This window comes from Ascaphus truei, chromosome 5, assembly GCF_040206685.1.
Source record: "Ascaphus truei isolate aAscTru1 chromosome 5, aAscTru1.hap1, whole genome shotgun sequence".
NCBI classification, from domain to species: Eukaryota; Metazoa; Chordata; class Amphibia; order Anura; family Ascaphidae; genus Ascaphus; species Ascaphus truei.
Window position 1 is genome coordinate 232965715 of NC_134487.1, and position 17981 is coordinate 232983695.

The 17981-nt window shown below is 44.7% G+C and overlaps 1 protein-coding gene across 2 annotated transcripts in view; it reads right to left on the minus strand.

Moving 5' to 3' along the window:
* Positions 1–6317: 6317 nt before the first annotated feature.
* The window catches only part of AEBP1 (AE binding protein 1), a 99387-nt gene continuing 87723 nt past the window's right edge, over positions 6318–17981 (minus strand). For both annotated transcript variants that reach the window (XM_075601729.1, XM_075601728.1), the window contains 8 exons: positions 15356–15444; positions 14925–15048; positions 11565–11761; positions 10983–11162; positions 9890–10280; positions 9177–9316; positions 8666–8765; positions 6318–7361 (listed from right to left, as the gene is read on the minus strand). In XM_075601729.1, the coding sequence (XP_075457844.1) occupies positions 6814–7361; positions 8666–8765; positions 9177–9316; positions 9890–10280; positions 10983–11162; positions 11565–11761; positions 14925–15048; positions 15356–15444 (1769 nt within the window). In that variant the 3' untranslated portion in view covers positions 6318–6813. The remainder of the gene's footprint in view (positions 7362–8665; positions 8766–9176; positions 9317–9889; positions 10281–10982; positions 11163–11564; positions 11762–14924; positions 15049–15355; positions 15445–17981) is intronic.

Below are 17981 nucleotides of genomic sequence, written 5' to 3' on the forward strand. Positions count from 1 at the left end.
CTGGGTGATAATGGTGAAAGGCGGGATTGCAGACCTGTCTAAGACATGCAAATGAGCATACAGTAATATTTCCATTTGATTTTATATATATATATATATATATATATATATATATATTTATATATATATATATATATATATATATATATATATATATATATATATATAAACAAAAAGGAGAAGCAAAGAAGTGGCGCCTACTGATGACTAAACTGACAAAAGATAGTAGGTAATAACTGTGATGAACTAGTAAACCAAAAAAATGGGGGAGTACATAAACACAATTGTAGGTATCAACTACTAAAAAATTAAAAAATGAAATAAAAAATATAAAAACCGTCAACTAATGTAAAAATAGTAAATAACAATCAAAAAATATATAAAAATAGAAGATACAAAAACCAGTCCCATAACACTGTCCTCCAGAGTCTTTGCAGCCTGTTTGAGGGGAACACCACTCCCTTGAAGATATCTAAAGGAAAAACAAACAAAAAACAGGCGCACTCATAGTGTAGTAAGGTTAACAAATTTATATGGGACTGGAATAAAATATGAACTGCGCACTCACAAACGGATGAAATAAAATCGCCTGTATATAATATCTCAATCGCCAACAACTGTAGCAGGAACCCAGCTGGATCTCCGGAGTAGGACAATGTCCCGTCACTGTGCAGGGGGGGCCGGATGATCACGGCAGACACTCTGTGTATCGGAAGCAGGATGCGCACACCTCTCTGCTGTTCATACACTCCTCTCACCATAGAGAACTTCTGGGTCAGCTGTGTCACTCTCACCACAGTGAGCGTTGTAATGATAGTCCGTCCCGATGACACAGGGATAGGCGCTCCGTTTGTACGTATTGTTGCAAGTTCAATATGATACATATCAACCCTGATGAAGTCCACAAGACGAAACGCGTAGGGCATATCATTTGGAGTATATTTATTGTACATATCATATTGTCAGTGTCACCGCGAGTCGGTGGGTGAGGTCATCTAAAGGTAAGTAAACAAAATAAATGTATGTTATTGTATTTTTTCAGGTTTTAATTTTTTTTTTCATGTGACAGATGTATTTTTTTGGCAAAGTTATTGTCCCTGTATTTATGTATGTCCCTATGGCCATACATACATACATACATACATACCTACATACATACATACAATATATGGTTGTTATGTATTTTAATTTTTCATAATGGTGTTACTTAGAACTTGCATTTATTTCATAATTGTTTGGTTTATGGATTTGAATAATGAATTGTGTAATTGATTTTAGATTGGATTAGTTGATGGTAATTTATTTGGTTTACTTGTTGCTTTGTTTTTATTTTATTATTGTTTGCCTGGCATTGTATATTGCTTGCAATTGTTTTTTAGTTTGAACATTGATTGGCATAGTGTTACATGATGCACAGATTATTTGCATTATGTACATACTGTACAATTAATTTTTTTGATTGGCATTTGTTACATATTTAATTGGCAATTTGATGTTTTGTTTTAGAGATGTGCTGTTTTGATTTAGCAATGTGATTTTTTTATTTTGATATGCTATGTGCTGTGTTCATTTTGAGATGTGATGTTTTGATTTAGCAATGTGATTTTTTTATTTTGATTTGCTATGTTTTGTTTTGATTTAGCAATGTGATTTTTTATTTTGATTTGCTATGTGCTTTGTTGATTTTGAGATGTGATGTTTTGATTTAGCAATGTGATTTTTTATTTTGATTTGCTATGTTGTGTTTTGATTTAGCAATGTGATTTTTCTTTATATATTGGTTAATCAGGCCCATTATATATATATATATATATATATATATATATATATATATATATATATATATATATATATATATATATATATAGGCACTGTACAAATGAATGGGTGAAGGGTGGGGGTAGTTGCCTGGGGAGGGTGGTTAGGCCTCGTGGGTGGGTATCGGGGCAGGGTGGGTTAACCCCTTAATTACTTTCGTGGTTATTAACCAATAAGGTAATTAAGGGGTTAGGGGACATTACAATGTATTTGCAATGTTTTTTTGTGGTAGGGGAGGACACCTGCTGTATCCTGACATACATCATATTGCTGTGGTAAGTAGAACTGTATTTATTTACTTTATTTATGATAGTTAATGTGTTTAATAATGGGCAAATAATCTATTATCCATATCTGGATAATAGTTATTTTGCACATTACTGTACTGTGACACCCGGACGCCCACGGGTACCAGCTGCGGACCATCAGCTCTGGGGGCCCGCAGACCTGCAAGGACCACCCGAGGGCCCCAGACCCCCGTGGGAACCACCAGAGGGCCCCCAGTCACCTGTGAGGTTGACCCAGGGACCCCCAGACAATCGTGGGCTCAACTATGGACCCCATAGTGGCCCACGGTGCCTAGCGGGATCCACCCGGACACCCCCAGACCCTGTGGGAACCCCCATATGGTGCACTGTGGGGACTGCGGACACCCATTGGGACCCCCGGGGACTACCATAGGCCTGGGGTATTAAGCCTGTATAAAAATAATAAATCATGTTTTATGGGGGGGCACAGGGATGGGTGGGTTATTGTAGAGGGAGAGGGGGTTGGCCCGGTATTAAAGGGGTTGCACCCCATATGGCCACCCCCTGACCTCACCAGGGAGGCAAGGGGTTAACTGGACTGCGGTCCAGGAATGTGGCTTACACCTTGTCATGTCAGGAAAATGTATGTTCCCCTGTTCCCATGTTTCATTATAATCCTGTATTTTAAAAATGTTTTAAAGTGCATTTCTATATCTCAGGTTCTGGAGGTCGCAGAGAGTTGAAATTTGGCCAATATGTAGAGTCACTGTAGGCATTAAAAACTGGCAAATTTCGACCCACTGGGCCCACCAGAACGGAACTTATTAATATGTGAAGATATTAAAGTGTATTATAAAAGTGTATATGGTATTTTGGATCTGCTCTGAAAATGCAGACTCCATCTGCTATGCTAATAGGCCAGGAAGGGCAGCCGGATGATTTAGCATAAGCCCTGTGATCAAAAGTTAACTGCCCTGATTGTTTACACTAGGAACCAAGTACTGATCAAAAGACTCTGCCACTCTAACTGTTTACCTGAGGGCGGAGAAGCATCAAACTGGAGTGGTTTGTAAGTGTTATATCTACACCTACAAACAATGAAGATCCTGCCAGATACTTCATCTGGTAGACTGGTCGTCGCCCCTGATTTAATTATGGGGCTACAGAAATAAGACCCTCAGAGTCCCAGTACGCATGGGCTAACTAGCTGGGGGGCATGGGTTAAACTGTGTTTCCACGTTAGGGATTGGATACAGATAATTGTTCACCAATAGTCTGTATTCAATGTTAAGAATAGGGTTACAAAGGTATATAAACTGTGTCAACCCTACAGTTTTTGTAGTTCTTCTGATTTCACCTTGAATGTCACCGGATTGCTGGAGAATTGCTAGCTAATACTTCTCTATTCCCCAACCCTGTTACCTTCTTGCCTGTTAATTGTACTATATTGCTGTGTTCACCTTTTTAAGGAATACATATATTTTATTATAGCTAAGCCTCGTTCAGTTCAACGAGTTGGTGTTTGTGATATCTTGTCATAAGTTACCGTGACAGTTATGTATTGTTTATTAAATATGGTAATGTTTATTGTGGGGCCTACGAGGTGGGTAGTGGGGCTATTCTCTGTAATGTTTTTATTGTGGGTAGTGGGGGTGGGTGAAGGGGGTACTGTCCCCAAGGGTGGGTTGTTAGGCCTCCCGGGTGGGTAGTGGGGGAGAGTGGGTTAACCCCTTAATTACTCTAGTGGTTATTAACCGCAAAGGTGATTAAGAGGTTAGGGGACATTAGATTGGCTCTTTTTATTCTTGTGTATTTTTTTCAGCACCGGAGAGCAGGGGCGGGGTGAGGATGGACGCCTTCATCGTGGGTGCCTCTGGCAGGGGTGAGTGCAAGATTTTTATTTTTTTCGTTTTATTTCTGCGGCTTCTTGTTTTTTATATGGGCAAATGCATTATTTTCCATATGTGGATAATAGTAATTTTGCCCATTACTGTACGGTATGTGTTAGGGGGCAGGGGGGGGGATGTATTTATTTAAAAGTATTTAAGTATTTTTTATGTATTTTTTTGGGCACAGAATTGATACTGCAGGCAAGCGAGGACCTGCGGGGACCACCCGAGGTTCACCGCTGGCCTGTAGTATAATTCCTGTGCATCCAAAAACAATTAAGATTTGTTATGTATGTTAAGGGGGTATACGGGTTGTTGGGGGCACAGGGGGTGGGTGTGTTGTATATTGCAATGTTTATTGGGGGCAAATCTCCCCAATAAACATGCTATTGTGCCTTAACCCCTTCATTGCCTTAGCGAATAGCCGCTAAGGTAATGAAGCTGCTTTAATGAATTTTTATTAATTGTGTGTGGGAGCAGGGGGTATCCTGAGCTGAACCGCTTTGATTTCTGGCTCAGGGACCCCCTGCTTTCCGAGTTACAGGCCCCGGTATGGGGCATCGGATGCCAGTGACGCCATCATTTTAATTGCGTACACGACGTGTGACATGTAAACAATGGAGGAGATACCGGCACCCCATATCTGGGCCTGTAACTCAGGAAGCAGTGGGTCGCTGAGGCTGAAATCAATGCGGTTCCCTCCTCCCGCACACTCTTAATAAAAATTACATTAAAGCAGTTTCATTACCATAGCGGCTATTCGCTATGGTAATGAATTTGTTTATTGATATGCGTGTTTTGACACTAGTGTAGATGTGCAGGGGGTCTCCTGAGCTGAACCGCGTTGGTTTTAGTTCCGGGGACCCCCTGCTTCCCGAGATACAGGCCAAATTATGGGGTGCCGGTATCCCCCTGCAGGATTTAAATGTCACGTGATCGGGACATTTAAAAGCAGAGGGATACCGGATACATTAAAGCAGCTTCATTACCATAGCGGCTATTCGCTATGGTAATGAATTTGTTTATTGATATGCGTGTTTTGACACTAGTGTAGATGTGCAGGGGGTCTCCTGAGCTGAACCGCGTTGGTTTTAGTTTCGGGGACCCCCTGCTTCCCGAGATACAGGCCAAATTATGGGGTGCCGGTATCCCCCTGCAGGATTTAAATGTCACGTGATCGGGACATTTAAAAGCAGAGGGATACCGGCACCTCATAACGGAGCCTGTATCTCGGGAAGTAGGGGATCCCTAGACCTGAAACCAACGCGGTTCTGCTCCGGAGACCCCCTGCTCATCTACACTATGAATAAAAATGTTATTTTAAAATATTTATTTCTGGCGAGATTTGTACAGAGAGAAAGGCGGATATCTCTGCTGCAGACAGATATCGCCAGGGAAAGCCTTCTCGGCAGGCAGGTCATCTCGCCACCGGCAACTCGCCATGTTTGCTCAGGTTGCTCTCACGGATATTCAGGCCTTCCTGCATACCGTGAGAGCGACTTGCCAAAAACATGGCGAGTTCAAACCCTGCCGAAAATGCTTTTTCGCCGCATAGTTAGAAAAGACATTATGGAACTAGAGAGAGTGCAGAGAAGAGCCACCAAATTAATAAAGGGGATGGACAATCTATTTTATGAGGATAGGCTAGCTAAATTAGATTTATTTACATTAGAAAAGAGGCGTCTAAGAGGGGATATGATAACTATATACAAATATATTTGGGGACAGTACAAGGAGCTTTCCAATGAACTATTCATCCCAAGGGCAGTACAAATGACTTGGGAGCATCACTTTAGGTTGGAGGAAAGGAGATTTCACCAGCAACAAAGGCAAGGGTTCTTTACAGTAAGGGCAGTTAAAATGGGGAATTCATTACCCATGGAGACTGTGATGGCAGATACAATAAATTTGTTAAAAAAAAGCTTGGACATCTTTTTAGATGGGAAAGGTATACAGAGATATACCAAATAAGTATATATGGGAAGGATGTTGATCCAGGGATTAATCCGATTGCCAATTCTTGGAGTCAGGAAGGAATTTATTTTCCCCCTTAATGGGTTTTTTTTGTTTGCATTCCTCTGGATCAATAAGTAAGTATAGATATAGGATAAAGTATCTGTTGTCTAAATTTAGCATAGGTTGAACTTGATGGACGTACGTCTTTTTTCAACCTCATCTACTATGTAACTATGATGTTGTGATCCCTGACCTTTAACAGAGCTTTGCGGGTCTGGCCCATAAGTTTTGCCTCTGACAACATTTTCGCTCAAAATCATTGACAATAACTATTTAAATGGGACTCGGCTAATGGGGAAGGGATTAATTACGACACGATTATTAATGATCACAGAGGGCTGCATGGTTTGTAGGAACAGTTTTTATTAGTAGCGTGACTGTGTACAAACTCGGGCAATAAGGCACTCAGCATAATTGTTGCACAAAAGGCAGTGTGTGTGTGCTCCAAGCCAAAACTAGCAGGTTTTACTGAGATATAAATGATCCCATGTAACAACAATATTTAACGCCTTCCCTGCCAGAGGGTCCTGCAACGCATCGTGGGGAACATAAAGGTGTGTTTCTGGAGTCTCTGGCAGTAGTGGGGTTAAAAACAGACAAAAGTACATATTACTGGCCCCCTCCAGAACAGAGGGTTCGGGGTGCAGCCCCTTCATAAGACTGACTGGTGGTAAACGTGGCCCTTTAAACCTAGTTATACACATGAAAACATTACACAATGGCACTGAAGGGGTAAACAGCATTATATACATTTATGGGGCACCGTGTAGCATCCCTCCTCCAGCAGCAGGCTCTTGAACCCTTTTAGTGTGTTTCCCCTCCCCTGCCCCTGACTCACCCACTCAAAAATCCCCAAAGTTCACCGTGTAAGTCTCCGCCGTGGTGAGCGGGGCAGCGGGGGTGCTGACCTCCTCCCAGGTCTCCGTCTCCGTGACAATCTCTGTGTAGGTCTCGGTCTCTGTGTCCCAGAGTGCCTCTGAGGGGGTCGGAGGCTCCAGCCGGTGTGGAGGCAGTGTAGTAGGGGTATGGGGGGGAAGCATAGTAGGGGTTGTGTCTGGGGGAGGCACGGTGGGGGTTGTGGTGGGAGACGGAGAAAAGGTGGCGTTGACGCGACGGTTCAGCCACATGCGGCGCCTCTGCATGCGCTGGCGGTCGATGGGGGAGAGGCGGCGGCCCCCAGGGGGAGCTAGGCGCAGGGGCCCCTTCCCCTTCTGAGCGATGATTTCATGGATGCGCTTCCAGTTGGAGCGCGGCAAGACGAAGTTGCAGTTGGTAGCCCCTATGTCGTAGCCCACGCTACACGTTTTCGTGCTCTGGGTATAGCCATCGGCTCGTGCTGTCACACGGTACTCTCCGGGGTTCAGGATGCGCCAGTAATCGCCACCACTTGCTGGAAAGAGAGGAACCGTAAGGTGTACTGTCAGATAAAGAGCCACTGGCTTGGTGCTGTGTTCTTCATACATCAAATTAAAATGCCCAAAGCTTTGTAGTGAAGAAGTGACCTGTGCAGTTTGGAAAGCTCTCTACATGTGAACATGAGACCTGGGAGGTTTGGAAAACTCTGTAAATGTGAACAAAAGACCTGTGCAGCTTGGAAAGCTCTGTACATGTGAACATGAGACCTGGGAGGTTTGGAAAGCTCTGTACACTACTTTTATCATGAAGAACTCATGCTCGTCCATTCAAAGATATTGCAACCTACAACAAATGTGCATTATATCCTTACGCACAATTTTTTGGTCCAGCTTCACAACAATTAATGTAGCAATTTCCATTTGTAGTAAACTTTTAAAAACATTATGCCATGCAAAAATTACCCACCATCAAATGAATATCTATCCTAACATGTTGACATACCATGTTGTTTGTGATCAGCAGAGCAATTTTAATAAAGCAATGTAAAAAAAAAATGGAATGTTTCTTGTTCCAGTGAAGACCTTCTTAAAAAGCTTTATTATGCTTTCTCCGTTTCGGTGGAGATCTCTGCTGGTAACTTTCAAACTTAGTACATGAAAGTGTAGAGGTTAACCTTTCAAAGTGGCATTAGAATTTTTAACAGCAGTGTTTTGGTAGCTGTACAGCACAGGGGTAGATAAGAGCAACACAATGACCTCCAGATCAAGTCTTTGGCACACTAAGAATTCTGCATGAGAATGAGACCGTATCTTTTTAGAATATACACCAAACGGGTATTGGCCGTGAGAGCTTTACCCTCAAATAAAGGCTAAATCAAGGACTTTGTCCTTGTTTAAGAGATTCACATATCTCTAAATGACTCAAATGCCAACTAATAGTAACACATGAAATAAGTTATAGTGAGTACAAAAAAGTGACAAAAACCCTCCACCTTCCACCAAATAAAAATACCACGTGTGCGTACATCATGTCTCAGACAGGTTGAATAATAAGGAATAATAATAAATAAATAACACATTAATGTGTCCAATTAACGTTCCAGTGAAGGAGCTGCAAGGTGGGTCATGGTGTAGCACTGCAAAAAAAAGTGATGAAGTGCATGGAATATTCTGAGTTCCATGCAGTAGGTTAATACTCTGCATTCTCAGTGTCGATTGGCTCCCGGAATTGTAGAGTTGATCCCAATTGTATCCCCAAAGGAGCCCGCTACATAAAAGGGGTACAGAGTGACTTCAAAATGCCGTGTCTGTGTGGTATGTCCCCCTCCCTAAATAGTACCTGTCTTGACATAGTGGTTTATCTCTGCCACAGAGATGGTGGCATTGGGGATAGGCTCCCCTTGCCTGTCTGTCACGATGCCTTTAAGTCCGCGGTGTACCTGTGAGGCACAGGAGAGACATGGGTGTGTTAAGTTGCTGCACATATATACAGAGATACCATGCTCGGCTTGTCCAGTGTGCTATGCAGTTGTAGTAATATAATGTTCGCCGAGCCGTGTTTTATACATCATCCCTATGGGCTTAATATGATTTCTATCATCTGATACCAGGGGAGCAGGTGATAGTATAAGACTGCTATGTTTACAGCCTATTGAAGGGAAAAGGTGCCTTATGGCTTCACACTGTTTAGTAAATAATGGCCCACTGCACAGAGGAGAGCTTTGCATGGCATAGAAGTTGGCATCAAGCAGTGTGGGGCATAGAGGGAGGTAGAGGGCTGGAGAGTGCACAGGGCATCTGCTGACAAGTGGCACAGAGGGGGCACTCTGGGGGGGGAGCAGATCACTTACCTGCTCCATGAAGGATAGCAGTGACTCCTTGTTGTTCTCCCATTCCTCGGCCAGCTCATTCTCATGGGGAAACTTGTCACATCCCACATAAATGGACAGCTCCAGGCAGTTAGTGTGGAGGTAACTAAAGTCATTTAGACCTGGTTGGAGGAGGGGGCCAAGAGAGAAGGGTGGACAATCTGACACTCATCGAGCACAGGGTATTGTGTACAGTCCCCCTATGTCTGTCTTAGAAGTTCCCTTTTACAGTGTCTGCTCTCCCTGGAGTTAGGAGTCCCTGTCCCCAGAAACCTGTACCCCAGTGCCCATTCCTAGAGGTCCCAGCAACCACCTTTAAGACATCCTTAGCCCCAACATCCTGCCCTCAAGGTCATTTCCCCCCCATTGCCCAACTGTAGAGGTACCTATGTCGATCCCGAGAGGTTCTATGATCCCCAATGTTGGATCTATTGGTGTTTCAGGTCCTTTCCCCTTCCTATAAGTCCCAGTCCTCTTAAGTGTCCATTCATAGGAGGTACCAGCTTCCTGCACCCCCATAACTTCCTTAGATAATTACCTATTTGAACCTAGGTGTCCCATAGTCTGTCCCTAGAAGTTCCACATTACTGTGACCCCCTGTGCCCATCCCTGAAGGTCCTATTGCCCATCTCTGGTGGTTGCAGGTTACTAGTGTCGATCCCTAGAGGTCCCCCCCTTTGTTCCCCCTTACTCACTGCCTGACACCGGCCTCCACTTAGCTCCATTGACAATGCCCATGCCCTTGGTGTAGTCATCAGCGTGGCAGCTCCCACGGAAGGTCTCCCCCATGGTGAGGTGGGCTGAGGCATAGGCGATGGCAAGCCAGCGGAAGATGGCATGATCAGGTGTGCGAGACACCCCCTCCTCCTCCTCCCCACCAGTCCCCATATCCTCCTCTTCCTCCTCCTCTTCCTCCTCCTCCTGGTACTGCTGGCGCCGAGGCCTCTCGGGTGGCACCTCCTCCTTGGGAGCTCGCGCCATGTCGTATGGATACGAGACCAGCTTCTCCCCACCCTGGAGGTTAGCTCCCAGCACGAAGGGGATCTTCTCCATCCAGGCCATGATGGCTCTCGTCTCTACGGCAACCTGCGGGGAGTGCAGGCAGAAAGGTGGCCCTCTTGGGCTTAGTACTTCATACAGACCTTCCGGAATCCACCTCGTAACCCTTTCCCTAAAGAGCTTCGCTTCACTACCAGATACCTCTCACTGATTTGTGGTCAATCTCATATATATATGGCGTCTGTCTCACTAGTGGTCAAAGTTTGATGCACGGTTATGAGGTACCACTACTACTTTTTAATATTACATAATTTCTATTCCACTTTTTATTGAAAGAAAGGATTTACTTTAGGAACTTTCTCTCCTCTCTCAGCATAAATAGTGCACAGATCTTTCTAAAACAATTTTTTTTTAATGTTTAAACAAATCTGAAATTCTTAGTGTCACTATTTTCTTAAGGCATGGAGTCGCACTGATTTTTATTATCTGCATCTCACAGATTTCACTTGGGTCTCACTGATTAAAATCAGCACCTTTTCCATTAAATGGCCTTTTTGGGGGAGGTCCAGAATCCCTCAGATCAGACTGATTCTGATTCAACCTTATTAGATATCCGCAGAGCATCACTACCCCCTATCACCAGTAACCCCTTCCCTACTAACCAAACATGCAGGGCCTTGCTACATCAATTGCTTCCCCTGCAGAGCATCGCTCTATGAACCCCTTCGCTCCTGCAGAGCGTCCCCCATATCCCCCAACACACACTCTCCCTAGCACAGCCCGGCTCACCGTGGCATCCTCAGCTTGGAAGCTGTCTGGGATGGGCAGGTGGTGGTTTGGTATGCGGTGAGGGACCAATTTCCTCTCCTCTGCTGCCCACAGTGCCGTGTTCAGGTCGGGGAAGTTGGTGAAGATATCATAGCCTTCTTCTGTCCAATGCCCCAGGGCCCAGTTACCCAGCTCTGAACCCTGAGGGAGCGGTGAAAGGGCAAGAGGTGGGAAGTGTGTACCACGCGGGTACCGCAAATCGGGAGATACCAGCCCGGGGACCTGCATCCAAATACTGTGCATCCCAGTAAATAATGATCTGCCTTCTGTGGCTAAACCCATTTATTGTGAATGCAGTTAGGTAAATCCTTGTAAGATCTTCAGGGCAGGGACTCGCTGTGCATGCAGAGCTGTGCACAGCACTGTGTATACTGTTAGCTCCATATATGAAATCTTTTTATTAGCATTATTATGAAGCGAAAGAAGAGTCCCTCAAAAATTACCCCAGCCCCTGCAGCAACAGGATGATAAATGGGATTTCTCGCGTTTCATTATCATAAGAATTATTTGCCGGTTCCCCGCTGCCCTGTGCCGGCCACTCACCACCTGGCTGGCGATCTCATATCCGTCAGGGTTCAACGAAGGCACGATGTGTATGCGAGTCTCCCGGACCAGGCTGCTGATCCGCGGGTTCCCATCTCGAAACTCCCTGCACATGAACTGCAGAAGCAGCAACAGCAGCTCCCGTCCCAGGACCTCGTTACCGTGCATACCGGCCGTGTACCGGAACTCTGGCTCCCCTATGATCGAAAGAGAGTGGGGGGGTAGGGGGTTAGTCAACGACACAGATATCGCCTCCGACACGAGATGTAGCCTCCGAGGACAGGAAACAGGCACATTTGGGGTACCCCAAAAAATGGCAGGTGTAAATAATAACATTGTTATATATAGTAAGAGCTCGACAAATTATAAAAAAAAGAGCCACTCGCCCCACAAAAAAGCCAATCACCCCACCCCCCAAAATATACCCCTCTCTAATCCCCCTCGTTTTACCCACTGGCGAGACTTAGCGGCGGTATGGTGAGCGTCTCCCATCATTCTCCTGCGTCTCCCCCTTCAACTCCCGGCATTCTCCTGCAGCTTTCGTAAAAATGGCCACGCTGCAAAAAGTGATGCTGCGTTGCCATGACAATGGGATGCGTTGTGACGTCACGTGGCGCCAAGTTGCCATGGCAATGTGGTATCATTTGACACTGCACAGCCATTTCCACGGAAGCTGCAGGAAAATGCCAGGAGTTGAAGGGAGAGACGCAGGAGAATGCCGGGAGATGCTGCACCACGCCGCTGGTAACTCTCGCCAGCGGGTAAAATGCATTGGCCCCAGGCATGTGGGCGAGTGCATTTGTCAAGCCCTGTATATAGTCATACTGTAGATTGGGTTGAATAAACATCTGTTCATCAAGTGCAGCAGTGGATTATCTTCCTTCTCTTATTCTGTAGTGTTATTTTTCTCATTGTTCTTTTGATTGACTTACCAACATTGCTGGTAAACATAACAGATTTCAACACATCTTTACAATTTTCCATGTTTAAATTATACTTAAAAGAAAGTAAAAAGTTATAAATCAGATTACTCAAGCGTGACTCAAAAATACACCATTTTGAAATGAAATAATTAACTCACAGAATGTACAAAACATAACTTTAGTTTAACACATATTACAGACGTTGGGTTCGAATATACTGGTTTCCTAACTTGATAACCCTTTAACCTGTTTCCTTTCTTTTCTCCCTCCGCTTGCCTCATCTAAGACCTTGTGCAATTTGCCGCAAGAGACTCCAGGATGTGTGTGCGAAAGCCTGATATATTTAGTCTTTTTCACTCTTTGGTAGGGAGTCAATAAATGGTTCCAATTTTGTAAAAACAATCTCATTTTTTTTGTTCCTTCTTGGTCTCCATTTCCATTTCTTTCTTTTTTATTCAGGGAGATACATAGTACATTTCAAGACATTTTGGTACAGTACATCACATTGTAATCTTAACAAACTTCAGTATTTCAATTTCTATACCTCTAGTTCTCAGTTTGGTTGGTCAAAGGATGTGTTCATAGTATCTTCACCCTAGGTTTTTCTGTTTTTTCTTATTTTTAGTTCTAACTGTACCCTTAATTGTGATTTGCCTTCGACGGCTAGCTCCTTAGAACATTGGGGCTAGTCCCTCTCATATCATTGTTGAGTTAGCTGACCTGGTACAACTTTTAACAGTCTAACATCTCATTTCAATTTATCTTATGATGCTTGCTTTACTTTTGTGAGGCTGTTTTGTGGGGAGACTGCGATTCAGGATTCATCCGTTTCCATTTTATCTAAGGTCATTAGCTGAGTGAGATATGTTTTAACCGTTTTCAAGTTTGGAGGGTCACATTTCACCCATTGCACCATTATAGACTTTCTAGATGCCAGGAGTATAATTTCAGCAATCCTTGGGATTCCCGAATCCCCATTAACGTATTTCTACCCCTCCATGTTCCCAAATAAAGCCGATAGAGGTTCCTTCACAGTTACGACTTTTGTCATGTCATGTATATATATTAGAACCAGGTCCCAAAAATCCGATATACATGGGCATTCTTATAGGCAGTGTTTTAGATCCACTTTAATAAGCAGTCATTTCAGACATTTTTGTTTTGTCTTTTTCTATCTGTTTATATTGTATATCAAACGCATAATAAGCTCTATGTAGTAATTTAAATTGTAATTCCCTCCATGTCTCTGATATTATTATTTTCCTGGGTCTACCCAATCCTACCAGCAAAGAGTCAATCGCAGTTATTTCTGGGAAGTCCATGTTCCACTTGGCTGCCACTTTTTGCAATTGCTTGCCATGGTCTTTATTTCAGATCCAATCATATAATTCAGAGATTGAATATGTAATATTACTTGCAGTGCTAATGTAGCTAGCAAACATGTTGCTCTCTAATATCTCTTTCTTATAGTTCTCTAGGCTCTTACAGTAATGTAAGATCTGCACGTAGGGGAAGTAGTGAGATCATGGGGATTCCTTCATGTGGTGTTCTTTTTATTAATCAGTGAGACTCTACTGATGTCTGCTGGATGCACAGATTAGTGAGACTGAGCACATTTACAGAGACACTCAGAAAATCTGATGACCTTTTGACCCCTCTCATGACCTTTGAGCTGTCTGATGACCCCTTCACCCACTGACTTATCTGATGACCTCCTGGTCTGTCTGGTGATACCCTGACTTCTCCTAGTGACCTCTTAAGCACTCTAGTAACCCCCTGTAAGGGTTCCAGTGCTGTGGTCATTTTGATTACCGGCAGCCTGCTATACTGGCTGCACCTGTTCAAGGGCTTAAAAAGCAGCCAGCAACTTCCAGCCCTTGCCTGAGCATTGTATATGTTTCCCTGTGTTCCTGGCCACCCTGGGTACTAGTTACTGAGTCTTCCTTGTTTGTGAGCCTTTCCTGTGTTACTGGCCACCTTGAGTTATAGTAGCTGAGCCTTCCTTGTTCGTGAGCCTCCCCTGTTCCTGTTGCTGAGCCTTCCTTGTTCATGAGCCATCCCTGTGACTTCCCTGTTCCAGAGGCTAGCCTGTTGCTGTGGCTAGCCTGTTCATTTGATATCCCTGTTGCTGACCCCGGACCGTGACCCCGACCTCACTGCCTGCCTCCTGCCCTGACCCTTTGCCTGTTGCCTGGATTCTGCACCACTGCCACCAGCCCTGACCTCCTGCCTGATTACCGTCTATGGATACTCTTACAGGACTCTGTCCCTTGGCTCTGGTTAGTTAATTTGCATCCCTACCTCTGCCCTGCGGGTCCGCTTCCTGATCGGAGTTGAGCAACGTCAGACACCCCCCCCCTAGTCCCCATCTCCCTTGTGACCTCCTGAACTGTTTTTTTACCCCCCCCCCCCACCCCCTCTCTGGTGCCCTTCTGACCTATCTCATGCTCTCCAGGATTGTCTGAGATCTCCATGGCGTAGATCTTCAGCCCTTTGGAGGTCTTCCCCACATTGTAAATCCGAGTGATGGTCGGACACTCTTCATTCACAACCTTCATGAGCTGTAAAGAGAGCGCACAGAGCATGAGAAAGAGAGAGGCAGAAGGTGTAGAGGGACAGAGAGGGAGATGAAGGGGAGAGGGGGATAGAGACGCACAAGGGATGAGAGAGAGATTTAAAAAAGATGGAAGGAGAGAGGAGATAAAGTAGGGGAGGGACATTGAGTAAATAGAGTGTGAAGGAGAAAATAAAGAAGGATGGAAAAAGAGAAGAGTGTGAAAGAGACAGAGACAAGGTGAAGTTAAACAGATCTCTAGAGTCAGAGAGGGGGCACACCGTGTCAGTGCAGGTGTGGGGGGCACAGCTCACCTGTCTCATATCTTTGTAGTTGTGATGTCGGAAATCCAAATTATCAGGAGATGTCAACACCTCATTCTGACTGTAAAAACTGACCACATCTGAGGAGATAGTGAGCGGGTGAGGCTGGCATATATATATATATATATATATATATATATATATATATATATATATATATATATATATACACACATACACGTGAGTGTGCTTATGTATCAGTATGTTTATGTATGTATATATATGTATATATATATGTAAATATATATTATATATATATATATTATATATATACAGGGCCTGACAAACTGGGCCAAAACCCACTTGCATCCCCCGAAAAGTCACTCGCGCCCCCCCCCCCCCCCCCCATGACACTTACCTGCGACGGGGTCCGGTTGCGGTGTCCTAACGGCATCTCCCGGCCTTGTGTTATCTTGGTGCCTTTAAAATCATGTTTTTCTCCTGCAGCACTATTTAAAATGGCCACGCGGTGTCATACGACACCGCTTTGCCATGGCAACGGGATGCTGTGATGTCACGTCGCATGGCGTCATGTGACGTCACGCAGCGTCCCATTCTGGGTACAGAAGTAAGTTTTAAATCTGTTTTTAAAGATTTACAGAGAGGTGGGCCTCTCAAACCATACAAGGCAGATTGTTCCAAAGACTAGGAGCAGCGTGGCTAAAAGCTTAGGCCCCAATAGACGTCACAGAGATTCTGGGAACTGTTAAGAGTCATTCACCTGTGTATATGTGTGTGTATGTCTCTATCTCTATATCTCAATCTCTCTCATCTCTATCTCCTCTATCATCTCTATAGTCTCTATAATCTCTATCTTCTCTATCATTTCTATCTCTATCACCTCTATCTCTGTCATCTCTATATCTATCATCTCTGTATATATTACCTCTACCTCTATCATCTCTACCTCTATCTCTATCATCTCTATCATCTCTATCATCTCTATCTCTATCATCTATCACATCTACAGTATCTCTATCACCTCTATCTCTATCACCTCTATCTCTATCACCTCTATCTCTATCACCATCTTCTGCAGCCCTTGTTGATGCACTGCTGAATGAAGGCCTCCCAAGAATCTTCCAGGTACTGCGGTTGCAAGCATATCTTCTCCACGTCGCTCAGCAAATTTTCTGATGTTATCCTCCCATCTTACTTTTGGTCGTCGTCTTGGTGTTTTAATCTCTCTTGAAATTCAGTCGAGTACCATCTTTGTCCAACGATGGTCATTTCTTCTTGTGATATGTCCAGCCCACTGACATTTTAATTTCTTTACCCTTGTGGTAATGTTACAGATTTTTGTTTGGTTTCGAATTTAATAATTTATTTTTCTGTCTACCCAGCATAGATTTCTCCATACTTCTTTGAATTGTCTGAAGGTTCTGAAGTATCTTCGCATTTAGGGTCCAAGTTTCACATTGATACCAGAGCATGGCAAAATATACTGGTCGAAAACTTTCCTCTTGAGCACAGTGTAAGATTCCTTTGAAAGACTGTCTTGTTTCTTCCAAATCCACTCAACCCCCTCTTTATTCACCTGCTGAATTAATTCAAAAGGTTCCCAACCATTGTTATGTGCCGGCGAAGGTAGACATAGTCTTCAACTTCTTCTAGTTCTATTCAATTTATTTAGATTTTTCCAGAGTTTACACTTTTATTGAATATCACTTTGGTCTTGCTGAGATCCATATGGAGGCCCACTTTCTTACTTGCTTCTCCAATTTGTTGCTGTAGGTATTTTGCCCTTGTGGCAAAAATAACAATGTCATCTGCAAATCGTAGGTGACTTCAGTATTCATTGATTCCTTACCCCCCCACTCTCCCCCCCACATCAATTTAACATCTTAAATAATCATTCAAGTGTTGCTGTGAAAAGCTTTGGTGACATGGTGTCTCCCTATCGCACTACCTTGCTGATCCTTATCGTGCCCATATCTTCATGTAATCTAAATAGTGGATGTGGCATTCTCGGAAATGTTCTTTATAATATCAACTAGCTGAGAGACCCGGCGTTACCCGGGTGTCACACTGCCCCCCCCCCCACACACACACACTGTCCTCCCTCCCCCACACACTGTCCCCCCCCCCACACACACACACACACACTGTCCCCCTCCTCCCCCCCACACACACTGCCCCCCCTCCCCCACACACACACTGCCCCCCCTCCCCCACACACACACTGTCCCCCCCTCCCCCACACACACACTGTCCCCCCCTCCCCCACACACACTGTCCCCCCCCCCCCCCCACACACACTGTCCCCCCCTCCCCCATACACACACTGTCCCTCCCCCCCACACACACACGGTGTCCCACACACACTGTCCCCCCCTCCCCCCCACACAATGTCATCCCCCCACACACACACACTGTCCCCCCTCCGCCACACACACACTGTCCCCCCCTCCCCCACACACACTGTCCCCCCTCCCCCACACACACACAGTCCCCCCCTCCCCCACACACACATCCACACACACACTGTCCCTCCCCCCCACTCACACACGGTGTCCCACACACACTGCCCCCCCCCTCTCCCCATGCACACACAAAGCCCCCTCACCTCTGCCAGGACTCACAGCACCGCTCCTCTCTCCCACGCTCCTCCGATTGT